This window comes from Vigna angularis, chromosome 4 (assembly GCF_016808095.1).
Source record: "Vigna angularis cultivar LongXiaoDou No.4 chromosome 4, ASM1680809v1, whole genome shotgun sequence".
Classification (NCBI taxonomy): Eukaryota; Viridiplantae; Streptophyta; class Magnoliopsida; order Fabales; family Fabaceae; genus Vigna; species Vigna angularis.
Window position 1 is genome coordinate 3574144 of NC_068973.1, and position 20378 is coordinate 3594521.

General features: G+C 35.3%; 2 protein-coding genes across 4 annotated transcripts; one reads left to right on the plus strand and one right to left on the minus strand.

Annotated features, from left to right (window-relative positions):
* Positions 1–1239: 1239 nt before the first annotated feature.
* LOC108332111 (protein ALP1-like) lies at positions 1240–3411 on the minus strand. The gene has a single exon (XM_017567232.2). It carries the CDS (start codon positions 2923–2925, stop codon positions 1417–1419), a length of 1509 nt encoding a protein of 502 aa, XP_017422721.1. The 5' UTR covers positions 2926–3411; the 3' UTR covers positions 1240–1416.
* A 2554-nt stretch (positions 3412–5965) lies between these two features.
* Positions 5966–19740, plus strand: LOC108331602 (uncharacterized). 3 transcript variants are annotated; one of them, XM_017566406.2, is made up of 15 exons: positions 5966–6249; positions 8237–8754; positions 8833–9106; positions 9984–10282; positions 13519–13701; positions 14202–14951; positions 15026–15120; positions 15217–15276; positions 15365–15453; positions 15855–16406; positions 16637–16711; positions 16964–17034; positions 17126–17183; positions 17800–18061; positions 18667–19740. In XM_017566406.2, exons 2-15 carry the CDS (start codon positions 8372–8374, stop codon positions 19371–19373), a joined length of 3858 nt encoding a protein of 1285 aa, XP_017421895.1. In that variant the 5' UTR covers positions 5966–6249; positions 8237–8371; the 3' UTR covers positions 19374–19740. The 3 variants fall into 3 exon arrangements, with proteins under 3 accessions (XP_017421895.1, XP_017421896.1, XP_052732172.1); XM_017566407.2 differs by having other exon boundaries at positions 15029–15120; XM_052876212.1 differs by lacking the exon at positions 5966–6249 and having other exon boundaries at positions 8400–8533; positions 8607–8754.
* Positions 19741–20378: the final 638 nt, after the last annotated feature.

Sequence of the window (20378 nt, forward strand, 5' to 3'; positions counted from 1 at the left end):
TTACTTACATTTGTTTCAATTAAAAATGGGATAATGGAAGGATGACATGTTTCAATTGAAATAAGATGATAGAAAGATGTCACCACACACAAAACATTGGCTTATAATAAATTATACATTTAGATACTGTCTTCTCAATACTCGTCTCATAGCCAAAAATTATATAGTCATCTTTTAATTTTAATCCTCTAACACACCTAATATATACCAAAAATTATATAGCCAAAAATCTATTTTCTTTATAAATTTGAGTTTATTAGCACTCTACAGTTTTCCTCTGAGAAGTCAACTATATATTGTAGTGAAGATTATTCTTAAACTGAAAAATAAACCTTATTTAATAAACACAAGTTTCAACCACTTGTACAAACAACTTTCCATTTCTAAAAACTATATTGACATACTTTGTTTGTAGAGGCCATTCTATATTAGTCAAAGGCTGGAAGAAGCTAATTAATTATTCAATAGGCTGAACCCAAAACTTTCATATGCGACAATATCTAATGTACGTATTAATTATACTATTATTATTCTTCGGCTTCGGTTATGGACTGAGTCACCAAATTCCACAATTTGTCTTTTTACCGTTAGATCTTGCTTCAACTTCCGTCTTTCGTTGTCTCACTCTTCCGTCCGGGAGGGAACCTGTCAAAGATCCTCCGATGCCAAAGTCAGTACAATAAATGCAATATATCTACCACTTACCTTTGACCTGTATTTATAGTTCTCGCCATGAGTTTGAGATTAGTAAAAAGTTAATCACGGCCTAATTCTAGTCCAATAACTCTAATCACGACCCAATTCACCCTATACAACCGTCCAGTTAAGTCGATTCAACGCTACTCTTTCTGGACCGTCCGGTCCGTATAATAATGCAAGTTGTCTAACAATACTATGGGAGGACCGAAATCGAAGGGAAAAAAAGAATTTGAATGCAGTGAGCGAGAGACAGTGAACGCAGTAAAAGAAATTGAAGAAACGCCGGTGAGTTCAGCGACCGGCCGAGTATGTATGGTACAGTTCTCATTTTTTATTTTACGAATCTTATTTTATGACATTATTTTAAAACTAATGAGTGACGAGTGACAGCAATGGAAGTCCCAACAAGACTTCATAGTCAAAAACAGAAATCGAATCTTTTTGGGTCAGAGGTGGGTCACACAGCAAAACAGAAACGCGGTGGCATCAACTTGGAGTACATGGTAGCAGTAATCCATGAAACCGCTGAAAGAAATATCATACTCTAAAACATGTTCTTAGTTATATTTTTGAGGCAAAAATTCTCTATACAATCTACCTATTATTCCAGAATCTAATGAATGAAATTAATATGCTTCTCTCTTTTTAATTAACGTGACTACTGCAACATAGCCAAAAAGAATAAGGTAGTAGTAGAAGAAGAAGAAGAAGGTAGAGTTACAAGAAGGCAGTGCCGGCGCGAGCATGGTGGAGCAAATGGTGGGCAATGTGGTCTCTGGCCTGCATGGAAGTTGCAGAGCGAATGGAGTTCTCCGGCACCATCTCGTCGTCAAAAAGCTCAAACCCCCACTCACCATCCATCTCTTCATTCCTCATCTCACAAATGTTATGCAGAACACAGCACGCGCCTAGCACCACCGGCAAGTCCTGAAGCTTCACCTCAGTCCTCTTCTGCAAACACCCCCACCGCGCTTTTAGCTTCGCAAAGGCCCGTTTGGCAGTGCCCTGAATCTCCTCAATCTTCTCGTTAAACGCGTGCTGCGTCCACGTCAGGTTAGGGTGCGTGTAGGGGACCAGCACCCAGTCCATCAGAGGGTGCCCAGAGTTTCCCACGATCCAAACGTCCCTCAAATTCCCACTGTTGGCTCTCTGAAACAACGCGCTTTTCTCCAGAACCTCATCGTCGGGCATCGAACCCGGCCAACCAATGCACACGTCGCTGAAAACACCTCTCGAATCAACCACGCCCTGAACCGTTACCGAGTAACTCGTTTTCTGGTTCCGCTCCGTGTGCCGCTTGTTAAAATACGCCGACACGCTTATTTTCGGAGCGATTATTGGCACGTGCGTCGTGTACATTGCGCCTCCCACGTTCTGTATTCCCGACAACCCCTCGAACTCTTCCTTGATGCGCTTCATCTTTTCCTCGCTCGGCCACTGCAGAAACTTCGGCATCAAAACGGTGCGTATCGCGTAGCACACTTCGAGCACGAGTTTGTGACACGTGGATATCCCCAACCCGAACCGCTTCGACACCTCCCGGAGTGGGTCGCCAGTGGCCAGGCGCCAGATGCAGACGGCCACGCGCTGCCTCACCGGAATCGCGTCGCGGAGCATCGTGTTTTTCTTCGTCACCACCGCGTCGAGCTCGTCGCAGATCATGTCGAACGTGCTTCTGCTCATCCGGAACCACCGCCGGAACTCCTCCTCCGGGAAGTCCTCCCGGCTGATCCGCTCCCACCAGTCCTTCGACCGGTCCCTCACCCACATCCTCCGCTGAACCGTCGAACCGGTTTGAGGAGGAACCTCGGCCCGAACCGAACCGGCCTCGTCTAGAATAACCGAACCGGCAGCTGCAGCAGCCGTGCGACGGGCCTTTTTGGTTATTGTAATTTGGAGGTCTTCCGATTGGGCGTAATGGGCTTCGAATTGGGCCTTGTAGGTTTCCATGGCCCTGGCCTGGTTCTGGAAGCTGGCGTTTAACATGTCGCGTTGTTGTTGGGACTCAAGCATTCTGTTTTGCTGCTCTCTGGTTTCTTCCTCTTCCAAAAGCATGAGCGAAGCAAGTAAGTCCTTGACGATACCACTATCACCATTTTGTTCTGCACCTCCTCCTTCGTCTTCTTTACTGTTACGCTTTCTCTTGTTGGTGTCTGTGTCTGCAAATAGGTTGTAGAAGTGTGAGTAGTCTTCCTGAGCGAAAAACGGGACGGGGCTGATTCCCATGGATGATGGTGTAGTGTTTGGATTTGGTTGTTACGGTTTTTTGAGAAGTGTGAACGCTTGAGCTTTTACGTTTGTGGGGTTTATTTATAGAGGGGAGAGGAAGCGTGTGGTGAAGTGTGAACGCGATGTGGGGATGGTGGGGGTACTTTGACGCTGACTCTGACCTTAGGTTTTTGGATTTGGGAAGCATAAAACAATCATAATATGCGTTTTGGGAAGCGTGGTTTTTTACGCGGTTGTGTTGGCTCGGACAAAAAATACGTGGAAGAGCAGTTTTGTTTTTGTTTTGGAATTTTCTGGGTTTGAAAACACGTTGCAGAGCAGAGGATTTGAGAAAGGAAAGAGCGACTTTTGTTCCTCCTTCATTTATGTTACATTCTATAATCTTAATTACTGAGAAAATCTATTATCAGCAGCATAAACAAAACATCCCTTTTTAAATAAGTTGTGAGATTTAGGTGCTTGAAATAAACATTTTCACATTTCAATTTTTTAGTTTCTTATCATGTTGGTGAAAAGCATTCTTAATTTCTTAGATGAGACTGTTCTATCTATCTATTCTTACTTTTACTTAGATACAACAGAATCCCTTCCTCGGATTATTCTCTTCTTTCTAACACATGGTGGTAGGTTTTTAAATCCCAGTTTTTGTTTTTCATTTTTCAATTTTTTTCTCTGGAAATAAAAGATGGTTCTTACGTGTCCACTTTGGTCAATTCAGAAACTATGATGTGTAGATGATAATGTTAAACCTGTCATATGGGTTGACATGCAGTGTGCCATAAAAAAGAGTAGAAGACATACTGAGAATATAAGTGTGTCATCTCCACATATCTATCCACTTGCATAACTTCCATTTCATGTGGATAAAGTATGGGTGATTTGTCACATCGGCAGGTTATATAATTAGTTTTTTCAATACTTTGTTGTTGTGTAAAATTATTTATGGTGGAATATTACTAAATATGCTTATTAATTATTTTTTTAATATTTTTTATTTACAAATATAAATTTAGATGTTGTTTTTATCGACACTCCAGTGTGATGTTCTCTGGACTTGAACACAATCATAAATCGTCTACAATTTTTTTTATATTCAAGTTAATAATAGAGTTTTGAACCTTTAGAGTAGAAGAGAGTGAATAAGTATATTTTTAATGAAATATCAGTTGTATTTTATAGAGCTTTTAGATTCTTAACTCATGTGATATAATACGCAATAACAATATGATATCAAATAGTATCAAAATCAATAAGAAATTATTATTATATATATAATAATTAACAAAACAATCATTACAATGTATCATATTATTTAATATATCAAATATTTTTGTAAATATGTGATATTATAATATAATCAAACTATCCACATTTATTCACATATATTATTATTATATAAATATTTATCTCAACACATATGGTTTAAGGTATTTTTACCTATTTAGATTAACATAACTTAATCTTGTTGAATTTTACTATTTAATATATTTGTTATGTCAGAAAAACTAGTTTCTTAGAATTCAAAATATCCAAAAAAGACTAGCTTCCTAGTATCCAAAACTTCTTTCATGATTTAGTTATAACTATATAAGTGATGTTAGTATAGTATAATCAAATATTAATACAATCTAACCAAGAACAAACATAAAACTATTTTATCTCCACATTTACATTGTAGTCACAGTGTTAAATGAAAAAGATAATTGAAACTTTGATCTAATTTAGTCTCTCAATTCTAAAAATACATAAGTTAATTATTTTAACTAAATTTTGTTAAGTTTATTTAACGTTTCAAATAAGTCTCCTGATGAAATTTAAGTTATTTACACAGTTTAACCTATTGTTGTTTTAATATTAACTTAGAAACACATTTGAAACTCTAAATAAATTTAGCAAATTTTGATTAAGAAAACCAAATTTATGATCAATTTCTAAAATTATAAAACTTAATTAGATCAAAGTTTTAAAAATGGTATTGTTCTATTTATATTTGTTCTTTTTGGTAGTGTTATGTTTATATTTGTTCAAGTTCAAATTATCTACTCATTGCGTATTTAATAATAATAAAGATGAAATGTAAAATGAACCATTGGTGCATTTATTACGAAGTGTGTAAAGTTCTTAAACAATCTAAAACATGAAGCATAGGACCACCCTTAAGGATATACATTTTGTGTATACAAGTCTTTTGACTTTTTATTGCTTTAATAAAGTGACATATATAATTTAAAAACAAAAAGATAGAACATGTTAAGAAAGTTATAAAATATAAAACGTGACAATTTGTTGAAATTTCATAATAGCATTTTATTTTTAACGATCAAAATAGCATTAAAAGTAGGATTTGATATTGTTTCGGATTAGAGGTAGAAGATCTTCACAAAACATTCATTCATACTTTTTTTTTCTAGATCAATTTAACTTGTCTTAAACATACTTGATCATTTTTTTTAGGTTTTTAATGTCAAACTCCAAATCATACGAACATACACCTATTAAAAATTTATGTCCCATAACTTACAGATCGTATGAATATACGATACAGACCAATTTTGACTCAATCCAAAATAATTTAGTACTTAAAAATAAATATATAAACTATCTTCGTGGCACTGTATTTTATAAGAGAAATTCGACGAAAAAACTTCATAAGTAGGTCACAATATTTTATTTATTGTATGTTTTTACGCTATTTCTTCATTTTTAAAGTTATTGTTTAGCTCACTTTATATATAAGCCTTATTCAAGATAATATATTTTTTTAATAATCCTATTATTAGGAAGGAATACCTATTGACTAAATTGTTACTGTTATTAATTAATATAAACATAAATTGTTTTCAATAAATTGGAATGAACAAAAATTCACATTGGTATTGTTATTGTTATTCTTGATCATAATAACAATGTATTTTAATAATTTTGTACAATAAACTATTATAAGAATAAGAAGTATTATTATTATTAACATTCTATTACTATATTGGCTGTATTTGTAGTACATTATTGATGGTAGCATAATCACATGTAATTCAATGCCAGTCATACCGTATATGACATGCACTGACGAAAACACCCCTGCAAATCGCGGGTTCTAAATTTTCCAAAAGTGCACAACCATGGGCAAAAGAGTAAAAGCTTCTTAGTCCAATTCATTGCCGATCAAAACACCGGTGCCTCCTCCTCCACCATGGCTTCTTTGTACGAACTTCGATTTGAAGCTCACAACAATAACAAATTCTAACACGCCTTTCGATTCTTCTCCCAATTTCTCTGTGCTATTCGCATAACCAATAACAAGCACCATTGTGAGGTTCCAAGGTATATTTCGATGTATCGATTTTTTTATTTTCTTTTTTCTGGAGTTTGCTGTTGTTTCATTCGTATTTTGTTCAACTTCTAGGGTTTTTATTTTGGAGTTCGAAGTGATGTTCCATGCTGACAGGATGCTTTGTGATTTTGATTTTTCGTTTTTTTTTTTGCGTTGATTCAACCGTTAGGGTTTCTACACGTTGTTGTTGGTTCCTATCTGTGTTTTTTTGGTTGAGCTTTCGCACGAACTGATTTCGAGGAAGTAGGGGACGAAGAGTATCTGCATGTATGGAGTAGCCGGAACTTGTGAAACAGAACTTATGTTGTTGGTAGATACAGCTTGCTAATTTTGTTGTGTTTCGCTTTTTAATTGAATATTTTGTATGCTAAAATTTAAAATGAGTAAATGCATGCTTGGAGTTCAGCGGATGGTTTTTATTTCCCGTGTGGCCGTTCCTTGTATATTGCCAGATAATGGCATTGAATTGAGGAAGGTAATGTAGGAGTTGGAGTAGACCAGAGTTAGTGTAGGAACGGGAGTTTGCAAGAAATGGTAAGCAATATTTTACTAGCTGACAAATTTTGGGAGAAAAACTCAGTTGTCTTCATCAGGTTACTTTTAAAATGAATATTGGAAATTGTTAATTATTTCTGATTGAAGGAAAAAGTAGTTGTCTTGTCTGTATTGACTACATGTTTATTTGAGAGAATGGAAATTGATGAGGGATTGTAGTTCTGGGGTCCAAGATTGCATTTGAAGTAACTAGTCATAGTAATTGGTGTTTGAAGTTGAGAATGTAAGCTGTACTAATTGGTCTTTGATGTTGAGACAGTAAGTCACAATAATTGGCCTGCATACAGTGCGTCGCTAACAAAATCTTCACAGCATTTATCATAATTTATAATCATGTAGATTTCATCTTGTTGCCACATTGAGCATTTATGTCTATTAATTTACATTTCTGTATGCAATTGTCAGGTTTGGTAAAGTAAAATAAATTGATTTTCTTATGACAAGTTTGTGTTTTGTATGTAAATTTGATCCACAGTTACAATCAATGTGACTTTCTTTAAAGTTGAGATGAACTTGTTAGTAGTGCAGATTGTTGACTTAGGTAGAATAGGAAGGTTTCTTACATGCGGTCAATTCCACATTTTCTCTAAGGAGGCATAGTTTCTGCTTTTCTTTATTCAATAGTCGGCTATTTCAAAAATATCTACATTATATCAAAAAGGTGTCTAATGGTATTAGTTGTTGTTAAGACTAATAAACATAAATCTTTTACCTATGGTGATACGGGAGCTGATAAAGTGAGAAGATTATACCAATAAAGTGTCTAATCTTAGTAGTAATGGTATGTATATTTTATTAAAATGAAATTTTCACTCTTTGTCTTGGAGATTAAGTTTTGAAATTGATGTGGTATACAGTACAGAGAGCTGATAAGTTTTGTCATATAAGAATAGGGACAAGGTCCTATATAGAGAAAAAGGAGAGGTATATATAATGCCATTTTATTCCTTTGTTTCAAAATATTTTTGTAAAATGCTACGGACAATGCAAATCCTGAAGCTATTTTTTGGTGTTTTTGAGACTGTATATTTTAAGTAGATTTTATAAGAATGCTGGTTGTGGTGGTGTTTTTATTTCTCCGCACTTGGAGATTTTTGTACACTTGTTTTCGTTGGATATGCAATAAATAATTTACATGCCAAATGTAATATCACATTATTCTTTTTTAGTTTTTACTTCGTTGTACTTGAGTTGGGACTAGAATATAGATAAATAATGGAGTTATTCAGACAAACTCTACTGTGCTGTGTTATAGATCTCTTAGCCTTCGATGAATTTTAAAAATTTCTGTGTTCATCATACAAATTAGAGAGCTTTTGAGTATGAATCTTGACTTGCTACCCAAGTCGTTTACTGTACACATGAATATTTCTACATCATAGTACATGAAGTTTAATTTTTCTGTTGTTTTTATCCTTTCAGGTACAGTGTTCAATTGTTTCCTTTGTAATATAGATTTGCCCTTTATGTGCTTTAGTCAATATAGTGCTACGACTTTGTCATGCACAAGTCTCTGTGCCGTGTATTTGGCTCAAGAGAGGTGTGGGAATTAGTGCTATGGCAAGTCCAGATAGACAATTGTACTCTGGGCAACGTGGATCCCACATAGCTCCTTCATTAGATAGATCAGGTAGCTTTCGTGAAAGCATGGAAAATCCAATTCTGTCTTCTCTTCCAAATATTTCAAGAAGCAATTCTTCTGCAACTCAAGGGGATGTGGTGAGCTTCTTCAATTGTGTGCGTTTTAATCTAAAGTTGGTGGCTCCAGAGCATAAGTCTAATCGTCAAACAGATTATAAACGACTTGTCAGTGCTGCTCTTGGAATTTTTTCTGATGAATCTCCATCCAGTTCTGCCAAAGGCAAGCAACTATCATCCCCAGCACCTGAAGATATCAAACGGCTGAGGGATAGTTTGCATGCAAGTTTTAGGAGGGCAAGGTAGTTATTTCATTCTCTGCATGTTTTACTACTGGCATTGAAGTTAGAGGAGTTTAATAGCATTGTAATCTTTAACAGGGATCGTGCTAAAATGTTTAGCGAAGCCCTGTCTAGATTCAACAAAGATTTCCAAAATATAAATTCAAAGAAAAGGTCTCGAGCTGAAACTTTTTCTAGTGAACGTTCTAGTTTTACATTAAGTGATCGATCAGTCTTGGGAACAAGCACAGGTAAGGTTGGAGTTCAAAGTCATGCAGTCACAGGTGGTTTTGAACATGACCAGCTGAAGTTGGAAGAAAGAACCAAAGTTGTTCCTAACAAGCGCACTCGAACTTCTTTGGTTGATGTAAGGGTATGTGTGTTTGTTAACACTATTCGATTTCTATTTAGGCCTCCTATTATAGCTTATTCATTTTTGTGCTGTTTGCATGTAAATACATTGTGTTTTATACTATATTTACATCCCTTAGTTGTATAATTTTAAGCGTTCTTTATATCTCATTGTGACATGGCATCCTGTTTCGAATCTGCTTTAACAAAAGTTGGCTACTAGAACATTTTTTCTCCATGCTTTCTTTGAGATTCCATACCACCTAATGTATAGAAATCTGTTATGAATTCTTTTGAACATATACATATAGGGTAGGGATTAAGTTACTCCAGGAGTAACTTTTAAAGTTACATTGTTGAGAACCTCATACATTAAATTTCAGTAATCTAACTGTTGAATATTTTAATATTTTCTCAACAATTATGCAAAGGAAATTTTAGATAAATGAGATGATTTTTTCTTATATTTTAAAAAAGTGTATTATATGTTAATTTGAATTTAGTCAATTAATTATTAAGAACCTTTTGATTTTATAAGCATTTATGCACTTGATCTATTTAATAAGCACTTTTAATTTAGTGGTTGGGTTATAGAAATTTAATATATACAAGAGTTGATGAATGGAGTAAATTGATCCACCAATATACACACGCACATATGTGCTTGTGTGTGTGAATGAATGTGTTTCATGAATTCTAGAGTCTTTATGTGTGTATCGTTATTTCTATATGAAATTGTCAAATTACAGAGTATTTTGTCTTATTGTGCAAGTTTTTGGGTCTAATAAGACGTGAATATGGCTTGTGGTTGTGACTTTACAACTTTCTATTTGCTTCTCTTTATGTGGGGGAGTCTGATTTCTGTTGACCAAAACTGACTTGCGTTTGATAAATTCTAGATGGATGTACGGACTAATTCTCTTGTCAGGCCATCTGGGACTGTAGATAGGGATAAAGAAATGTTAAGGATTGTCAATAGTAGTGCAGTGCAGGGTGAGGAACGAACTTTACCGATTGGAGGTGATGGGTGGGAAAAGTCAAAAATGAAGAAGAAACGTTCTGGCATCAAACCAGATGGGTCTCCAAATACAGCATTGACAAAGCCTATTAACCTTTTCCAGGAAACTAAACACGGAACGCAACAAAGACTAGCCAATGATACTCGTGCAAAATTGAGTAATGATTCTCATTCTTTCAGGTATGGATGTATTTGTGTGCAGTTTTTGTTGTGTGAGACAAAATTAGCATGAATATGCCCACTTCCCCAAAAATTTTGTTAGTATTGATTGTAATCAGATATTAGTTTTCATATTAGTGACTGTTCCAAAGCCCATATATATATGGATAGAGGAGTACCATATAATGCAACTGTCAACCAGAAAACTAAACAGAAAAACAGAACTGAGAAAAGCATATCTCTAATATCCCCACAAGTACAAGTTGATGAGAAAGAATGGGTAATTCAGCCACCTAAGAAAAACAAATCTTGTTAATGAAAGTGGCTTAGTTAGAATGTCAGCCCATTGATCCAGATGCAGTTCTTGTGCAAGATTTAAATCCTCAACTTCTTCAATAGTAGTAGTATCAATTTTGCCATCAATAAGAGCAATAACATTATCATATTCTTGAGGAAGACCTTCAAGAATTGAATCCAAGTGTTCTTTAAGAGAAACAGGATCTCCAACCGAACAAAGAGAGTCTACAAGAGACTTAATATGAGAAAGAAAATCAATAACTGTGTACTTTTGCAAAGAGGAGTTTCTTAAATAACAGTGGAGCTGTCTTGCCTTTGTTTGAGTTTGATGGTGAAAATATGCATGTCCCTTTTCCAATACTTCATATGAATGAACAATTCCAACAACATGTGGCAAGTTGGCATTGGAAAGAGAGGACTGAAGCCGCATAAGAAACATTTGATCTTCTTGTTCTCAAGAAAATATTCTGGATTAACCTGATTAATATCCGTGTCTTGATTTGCAAGAAAATGTGACAAAACTTGTGGAACAACAACAAAGTGGTGCAGCTGATGTGCCTTAATAACATGTTGAACCTGTTGACATCACAATAAAAGGTTGTTCTCAGTAATTTGATGCAAAAAACTGACAGGAACATCAATTGGAGCAGATGACTGAGAATCAGTTAGAGGAGCAGGGGTTGGAGGTGGCACAGAGGAGGTTGAAAGAGGATCTGATATGGAAGTCATTAAAACAAAAGGAAAGAACTGCTGTAAAAAAGAAAAGAAAAAAGATCAACTAGCTCTAGATACCATATTGAAAGTAACAAGAAATGTAATTCCTTAGACTGAAAATTACGAAAGATTGCCAAAAGATTAGTTAAACTCTTACAAAGCCCATCATATGTGAATAGAGGAGTACTGCATAATACAACTGTCAACCATAAAACTACACAGAATAGCCGAACTGAGAAAAACATATCTTTAACAGGTATATAGACCAAAATAGTAACTTGACTGTAAATTTATTTATCTACTATCAAAAGACGGTCACAATTGAAAAATAGTTGTATTGTATCCCTTAAGCACACAGTTCAACTTTTGTTTTTGGCCATGTATAGGGAAATTATTTTGTTGGATGTAACAAAACCATTTCAAGTGATCTTTATGGGCCTTGGTTCATTCCAAAAGAAGATTTATTTGAGTTAAATGATCAATTTTGTCCTTGAATATGAGACACTGTCAATTTTGTTCTTGAAAGAACCAAAAATATTATTTAGTCCCTAAATGTTTAAAATATCTCACAATTGTTCTACTGTTAAGTTTTATGGAACCATTTTGTCATTAAAATGTAATTTTAAGGACCAATTTGACTCTACCATTTTGTCATTAAACTATAATATTTAGGAACCAATTGGTACTTTTTATACACTTAGGGAATAAGATTTTTGGTTCTTTTAAGGATTAAATTTACAGCACTTCACATTCAAGAACCAAATTGGTTATTTACCAATCCTTTCATTTGCTTTGCAACTGAAGTCTTGAAGGTAAAGCTTCAGTGTTAGTTTAAGGGGTTGAAGTTTTAATGGTTAAATAATTGCAGACAGGTTCAAGTATTACCTTATAGTGAATATATTTACTGATGAGAATATATCTATCACTAGTCAAATGTAATTACCGATTATAATTGTGATGTCTTATGTATCCAATGCCGACTTGCATATTCATTAGTGGAGCTATATGATCTATGTTGTTATAAGTTTGTGCTTTAGATTCACTATAACAATACACAATAATGGCTTTACTCATTGTAATCATTGAATTATGCAAATTGAAATTTTAAATTGTTTGTTGTATTGTTATTACAAATTTGCATTTTATTACTGGCGCTATACACATCTAATGCTAGATATAAGTTGTTAGGGGCTGGAAAGTGTATGAGAGAAGAAGGTATAGGAGGGAGAGAGAGGGGGACCGAACGATAGAAGGCGGGGAGCTAGTTGGCCGAGCGGTAGACGAGGGAGGACGACCAGGCCGAACGGTTGGGAACAAGGAGCTAGTTGGCCGAGCGGTAGACGAGGACGACCAGGCCGAACGGTTGGGAGCAGCGAGGAAGCATCCTAACTGCCACAACAGTTAGGATGGGCGGGAAATTAAATAAAGTAATAAGAGAGATATTTTGAGAAGATATTTAGCCGAGGATAATTAGAGTAACAAAGCCATGTTTTAGTATATTATTCAGTATAAGTTAAATATAGTAAATAAGGCTAAATATATTTGTATCGGATAATTACAAGATTATTTTATATTATTCAGTATCTGTTGGGAAGGAATTAATTAGTATAAATAAGGGGGAAGATTAGGGTTAAGGGTATGCTTTTGATTTGTGAGTTTTGTAAGAGAGGTTATGCTCTCAGGTAACTGACGGAGATCCTGCTCCCAGTTATTGTCTGTTTTCCTTGATACAGTTATTTCAATTTAATAAAGAGGTTTATTCAGCTATTTACCATTGTTCATTGTCTGTGAGAGTGTGAGCGGTTGTGTTTGGCTAGTTTACGTACTCAGGTACGTAACATAAGTACTCAAGCTGACAATAAGAATGACATGTTATGTGTTATTATAGATATAGCTCCTGTGTTCAACAAAATGGTAATTTATTGGATCTTTGCCTTCAATTGTCATACCAACAAGATGGAAATAAAAGAAAATTGAGGAAAGCCAATGGGTCTCTCTCTAGATATAGTGTTAAATGAGTGAGTGATTGAGGTTTCTCTACATATACTGTGTTAAATGGTGAAAGGCTGCATACTCATCCATTCAGTGTAACAAGTGAATATAGTTTGTGCTAAACTCTCGAATTTCAAGGATAAATAGAAAATATTGTGCAACAAGATGTTATTTTGTTCGTTTTCTATTCCTGTTCATTATCTTTCTTCAATATGTAGGATATCATATAATTCCTTGATGCATCTTTTGTTTAGGTCGGGAGTTAGTAATGGAATCGTTGCAGCTGGAAAATCAGATGGCGTCTCTCAACAGACAGGGTTGGGCATACGTGTCTCTACTCCAAGAAGTGACCTAGAAAATAATTCTCCTGTCAATGATAGACGGGATCGTCCTGTCAGTTCAGACAAGGAAAGGGTGAATTTCAGAGGTGTTAACAAGTAAGCAAACTGCTGAGCACAGTTCTTAAAGATTTTTCTTTTCTTTTCTTTAAAAGGTAGATCTTTTTATTGAAAACATTTTTTCCCTCCATGTTGCTCTCCTTGATTTCTTTTATTGATTGTTTGTTTATTTGCTCCTTTTCTCTATGGATCCTAATGTTTTCAAAGGTATTTTCTTTGTCGTGATGTGTATCCTATAATTAACAATTGATTAGTCGTTTAGAGATAAACAACTGCTTTTTGATAAGATTAGGTATTTGACTTGCATATAATGGAAAACACATGGTCTTTGTTAAGGGACATCTCATACAAATATGAAGGGTGGAGTAAATATTGTGTTGATGTTTACTATTTGTTCTTTACTTTTTGGCATCTTTTTGAGGATGATTTCTTATCCTGCTTTCCCTTTGTAATTTTCTAATTGTGTTGATAAATTTTTGTCTTCATAAAAAGTGTAATCTATAATTGATATTGATTCTCAATTACTGTTTTATATGTAGGACAACTGTTCGTGATGAATTCAATTCGGCAAGCCCTAATTCAAGTGCACAAATGAATACACCTATTCGGGCACCACGATCTGGTTCAGGAGTAGCTCCAAAGTCATCACCAGGTGTCATTAGAGCAGCTGTCCCTAATGATTGGGAGCCATCACATTGTATGACCAAGCCCCCTACCAGTGTTGGCACCAACAATCGCAAGCGAATGGCATCAGCACGATCATCTTCCCCACCCGTTGTCCACTGGCAGAGGCCACAGAAGAGCTCCCGTACGGCTAGGAGAGCAAATTTTGTGTCCACTGTGTCAAGTATTGATGATTCCCCTGCTTTGGATTCTGTGTCAGATGTGTCTGGTAATGATCTTGGGTTGGGATTTGTTAGACGTTTGGCTGGTAATTCTCCTCAGCAAATTAAATTAAAAGGTGACTCTTTAACTTCAGCCACCTTATCTGAAAGTGAAGAGTCAGGGGTGGCTGAGATAAAACCAAAAGAGAAGGGTAGGAAATCAGCAGAGATAGATCAGAAACCTGGACAAAATGTTCAAAAGGTTTCTAACTTCATCCTTCCCTCAAGAAAAAGTAAGCTTGTTTCTGCAGAAGAACATGGAGATGGTGTTAGGAGGCAGGGTAGGACAGGACGCAATTTTCCTGTTGCAAGGTCGCCAACACCAATGACATCTGAGAAGCTTGGAAATGTAGGAACTGTAAAGCAACTTAGAAGTTCAAGACTAGGACTTGAGAAGAGTGAAAGGTTAAAATGCATCTTCTATTGCTTAGGTTTGACAATTTTGTTTATTAAAGCTAATGTTTCTGAGTTCCATGCAGCAGGGCAGGCCGTCCACCAACCAGGAAACTTTCTGATCGTAAGGCATATGCTCGTCAGAAACATACTGCACTTAGTTCATCAGCAGATTTTCTTGGTACTAGTTTTAGATTCTTGAAAAGAATGATGATTTCAGCTTTTCATATGTATAATACTAGTATACCATGAATCACTTTTGGGTTCATTGTTTTAGTTGGGTCGGGAGATGGACATGAAGAATTATTGGCTGCTGTAAAGGGTGTTATCAACTCTGGTATGAATCTTACTAAATATTATCTATTTGTGTACCCTATATACTTTTTTATCTGATGGAGTAGTTCTGTATTTTCTTATTACTGCAGCTCGTTCTTTTTCCAGCCAATTCTGGAGGCAGATGGAGCTTTTCTTTGGTTTAATAACTGAGGAGGATATTGCTTACTGGAAGCAGAAGGTACCAATTTTTTTCCCTATTGGTGGGGAAGATATTGCGTTCTTGTTGGTGCTTTCATATATAAGAAAGATGCTTTAGATTTGTGGTGTTGTCAGTAATAGTATATCCCTGATGCATCCTTTGATAATTCTGTAGTTAAAATTTATTGTTTTCTTATAAATTTTTTATCTCCTGATTTGGTATGGAACCATGGCCATTGTATTATCTGTTATGTTTATTCCTTATTTGCACACATAGTTTGGTATATATTAAAAAAATTCCAAACCAAACTTGTATAAGTTATAGTGTTAGTAATAATAATAATGGCAGTTAAAGCATGATTTTATTGATCTGAATTTCTTATCATACCTATCAAGGGAATATATTATTTAAATTTCTTTAATAATTCATTCATGTTTCAGATAAATCATGAATCAAGTGGATTGATGCCATCTCCAGTTCGTTCATATATAGATGGTTGTGAAGCTATTGCTAATGGGTTTGGGTTAATGGGCCATGGAAGAGATTTTGAACCTTGTAATCAGATGGGTGCTGCAGTTGTAGCAGAACAGTTACATCTTGCTAAAGGAGATTCCAATGGAATTCCCCTCTGTCAAAGGCTTATATCTGCTTTAATTTCAGAGGAGTGTAGCAGTGAAAGTGAAGATATAAAGTTTGATGCATCTGATGCTGAATTTGAGGCTGATGGAGAGTTGGATTTGAGTAGTTTGGATGACAATTCTCGATCTAATTCTTATCTTGCTTGTTATTCTGCTTACAATGGTTATAGGATAACTAGAACATCAGGACATGATGAGACTGAAAGTGATAAAGTTGATATCCCATCAACTGGGTTGAATTCAAGCCAGAACATGCCTACTGTGACCTGTTCAGAGTTGCAATATGCCACCTTGGGTATGAATGAAAAGCTTCTTTGGGAGCTTCAAAGTATTGGAATTTCACCAGAATCAGTGGTTAGCTAACTTTCCTCTGATTTTTGTGCTGTTTTTCATGAAATCTTGATATTGTGAAGTATGATAAATCAATATCAGATTTGAATAAACTATGTTGTTCTAGTTTATTCTGTAGTTCTTTCAGGAATCTACTCATAAATACATCTACATAATTTATTTCAGGATGTTCTGTTATTATTAAATCTGCTGTAGGTTAAATCATACTTATTTTTGTACTTCTGTTTTTCAAGCCTGAAATGTTGCAAGCAAATGATGAAGGAATTTGTGAGAATATCACCAGGTTAGAGGAGCATTACCAAGGACAGGTACTAACTGAGGCTGATGCGAAGCTATAATGTTCTCATTGTTATTCGTCTAAATGCTCTTTCCCATTGTTTTTTATCTGTTAAATTAAAAGTCACTTTTCAGAAAATTTACATGTTGCTTTCCAAGTATCATGTAAGCATATAGATCGGATTGCTATCCAGATAACTGATTTATAAATATTATGTAGAACCTAATGAAGTTATTTTTTGTTCCATTAATTCACCTTATGATTTTATTTTCATACAATGTAGATGTCCAAGAGGAACTGCCTACTGGATGGATTATTACGATCTGCTTCAGTGACAAAAGAAGTTCAAGAAAAGTAAATGTGTACATTTATTTCCTGATTATTTACTTAATTTTAACTTTTTTGGCTCATTGCTCTGAAGGAAATACAATATCTTGATTAACAGGGATTTTGAACAAAATGCTCTTGACAAACTCCTCATGATGGCTTATGAGAAATACATGGTAACCTTCTTATTGTTTAATATCACTATTCTTTATATTCGTAATCAGGTTTATAGTTCTCAACTAAAAATTTTGCAGTCTAGTCAAATATCTTCAAGGCCCAAGGGTTTCGTTTACAATAGTTGAAATGGCTAGGGATGTTTATATAGTGGATAGTATTTATAGAGTTGGGACATGGTCTATAACTCTGATTATCCAGGTATAAGAATGGAGGTAGTAGAAAAAACACACCAGGGCCATGTTCTATTGTATAGTTGTGGAGTCTTAAATACTGATGCTAGAATGTATCATAGTACACATTATTGTTTGCGCTCTTAGTGTCTTAATGGGGTGTTGAGATTACAATAGCATGAAAGCCTACCATACAACTAGAAATGACAAATCAATCATGTCATACTCTCTTTTTTAGTTCAGAGTCGTGATATCTTTTACCTATTCTCATTTTAGTGTTTTTTTGTAATCAGATAAACCAAACGCTGCCTTCTTATCTTTTATTAAGTACTTTAAATTGTGTAGGAAGAAAAGTTGAACACTCCATTACATAATAGTGGAAAGTATTCTCCACTTTATAAATAGGTTGTGTGGCTGATTGAATTGACAAATAATTGATTGGCAGGCTTGTCGAGGTCCTAGCTCATCAGGTGGGAAGAATGCAAGCAACAAAATGGCCAAGCAAGCTGCATTGGGATTTGTTAAACGAACATTGGAACGATGCCAACAATTTGAAGATACAGGCAAGAGCTGCTTCAGCGAGCCTTTGTATAAGGATATGTTCCTCGCTGCTTCCTCCCAGCAAAGTATTGTTCGTGAATTAGATGGCATGGAGGCTGAGTCCGTTAAACCTTCTGCTTCTTCCTTTTTTCTGGAAGCAAGAAATGGTACCATCATCATTCCTTCTTGAATAAATATTACTTGGACTGTGTAAGAAAGTAAAGAATTATTTTATTGATAACAATCACGCCAATTACATTTGCATCTTCTCTATTTGTATTAATTGGAGCCTTTAAAAAAATTACTAAATATTTGCTGAAATAAATAGGAAGATTCTGAAGATACTTTTTCCTAATTATTATGGAGATATTGAGAATATTTTTTATCCTAATATTCTCTTATTTACAACATATTGTAATATTTTTCTATCTTAGCCCTGTTCTGTATGAGCATTTTAGCCAAACTTCTCAGATGTGTTAAATTTATTTGGCATTTTCTTGTGGACTTGAGCCCTTTGTCCGCAATCCTGTCTAATAAAATATTACCAACTAAAACAAAAAGTACTTCCTGCTTGGAGAGAGGTAAAATGTAATTTTTCTTTTAGTTGTCAATAGTTTATAGGTAACAGGTTCAGGATATTCGGTGAGGGGAGTTGGAGGGACAGGTTATTAGAGCTGATCTTTATTTGAACTTATCAAGTTCTGTTCCACCCTCTTTTGCTCCTGATTACAGCCTGAAATTTGATATTTAATTCTTGTTTTTCTATCTGCAGGTTCCATGGGTTCACAGCAGAACCCTTCACAATTTAGTCAGAATGTGAAAGATCATGATTTCAATTCATCAGATATTCGTCATGCTGTAAATGGTTCCTCTGAACAGGCTAGTGGGAAGGAAGATCTTTGGTCAAACAGAGTGAAGAAAAGGGAATTGTCCCTTGATGATGTTGGCAGTACCATTGGGAGTTCAAGTGCTCCATCAGGCATTGGGAGTTCTCTATCAAATAGTACAAAAGGAAAGAGAAGTGAGAGAGACAGGGATGGAAAAGGGTATAGCAGAGAAGTGCCATCCAGAAATGGTACTACTAAAGTTGGTAGGCCAGCATTATCTAGTGCTAAGGGAGAAAGGAAACCAAAATCAAAGCCTAAGCAGAAAGCAACTAAGCATTCTGTTTCTGTAAATGGCCTCCTCGGCAAGCTATCAGAGCAACCTAAGTCGAAGTCTAATGAAATGTCTAATAATATGAAGAGCAAGGAGAAAGATGAGTTAGGCATTGGTGAATATGATGACCATGAGCCTATTGATTTGTCCAACCTTCAATTACCTGGAATGGATGTACTTGGTGTTCCTGATGATCTCGGTGACCAAGGTCAGGATATTGGTTCATGGTTGAATATCGACGATGATGGATTGCAAGATCAAGATTTTATGGGGCTTGAAATTCCCATGGATGATCTTTCAGACTTGAATATGATGGTTTGAAACCGCTTTCTGTGTATAGTACTGTTCGTTATACCAATGACAAAGGAAACAAAGTACCTTTAAGAAATGACTAGTTACATAGGATGGTTTTGTGGCTAATCCTGTCGTCAATTAGGTTATATATATTCTTTGGTAGACTTCCTTCTCTAAGTTGTTTTTAATGACCTATCCAACTGTTTGGGATTTTGCCCATGTTGAAGTTCAGGATTTCCACTGTAAAGATCATTTTGTTTTAGGTACAAGTTAGTATTCATTCCTAGTGATTATATCGTAGCAACCACTCCTGGTTGTAGCTCTTACAAATCAGAGAAAAGGCTTTTGTAAATACATTTAATATTTCTAATAAAATCAGCTTCCATTTGCTGAATTGACCTTCCTATTTACTCTCCGTATAGTGCCCTCCCCTGCACTTTATTTCAGTACTTGTGTTTTGCAGGTTCAGCTCCTCAGCATGATGCTGTTCAAGTTTTTTGCCGGGCTTCATCCATCTGTTCACCCGGATTTCCCTATGAGGTTTTCAGGGAAAGTTTTGTAACCAATGTAAATGTGACCATTTTGTGTTTCATCAGATTACGAATGCTGCTCTTTTCTCTGGACAGTTTGTTGTCCTGATTATGACTTTCATATATAATATGACACATCTGTCGTCACTCTGGTTGTCTAATGTCTGATCTATTAGCTGCAATCCCATTGCTATTTGTAGAAGTTTGTGCCGAGGAACTTCCGAAGATTGCAAGGGTATTTTGTACTTGAAACTTAATTCAAATGTTATTGATATGATCCAACTTTCTTTTAAATTAATATGCAAAGGTTTTTTATTAGCAGAACTGATTTGAGAGCTGTTCGTTTTACGTAGGGAGGTAAGGTTTAAATATTTCCTTCCTTACCCTTACCTTTTATTTGTTGATCTTGTAATAAAATTCCTTCAGATATCTCTGCCCAAAATAAGTTGGATATTCTACATGGATGACTAATCGCTTATTTGTATGGTTGTCTTCCTCAAGC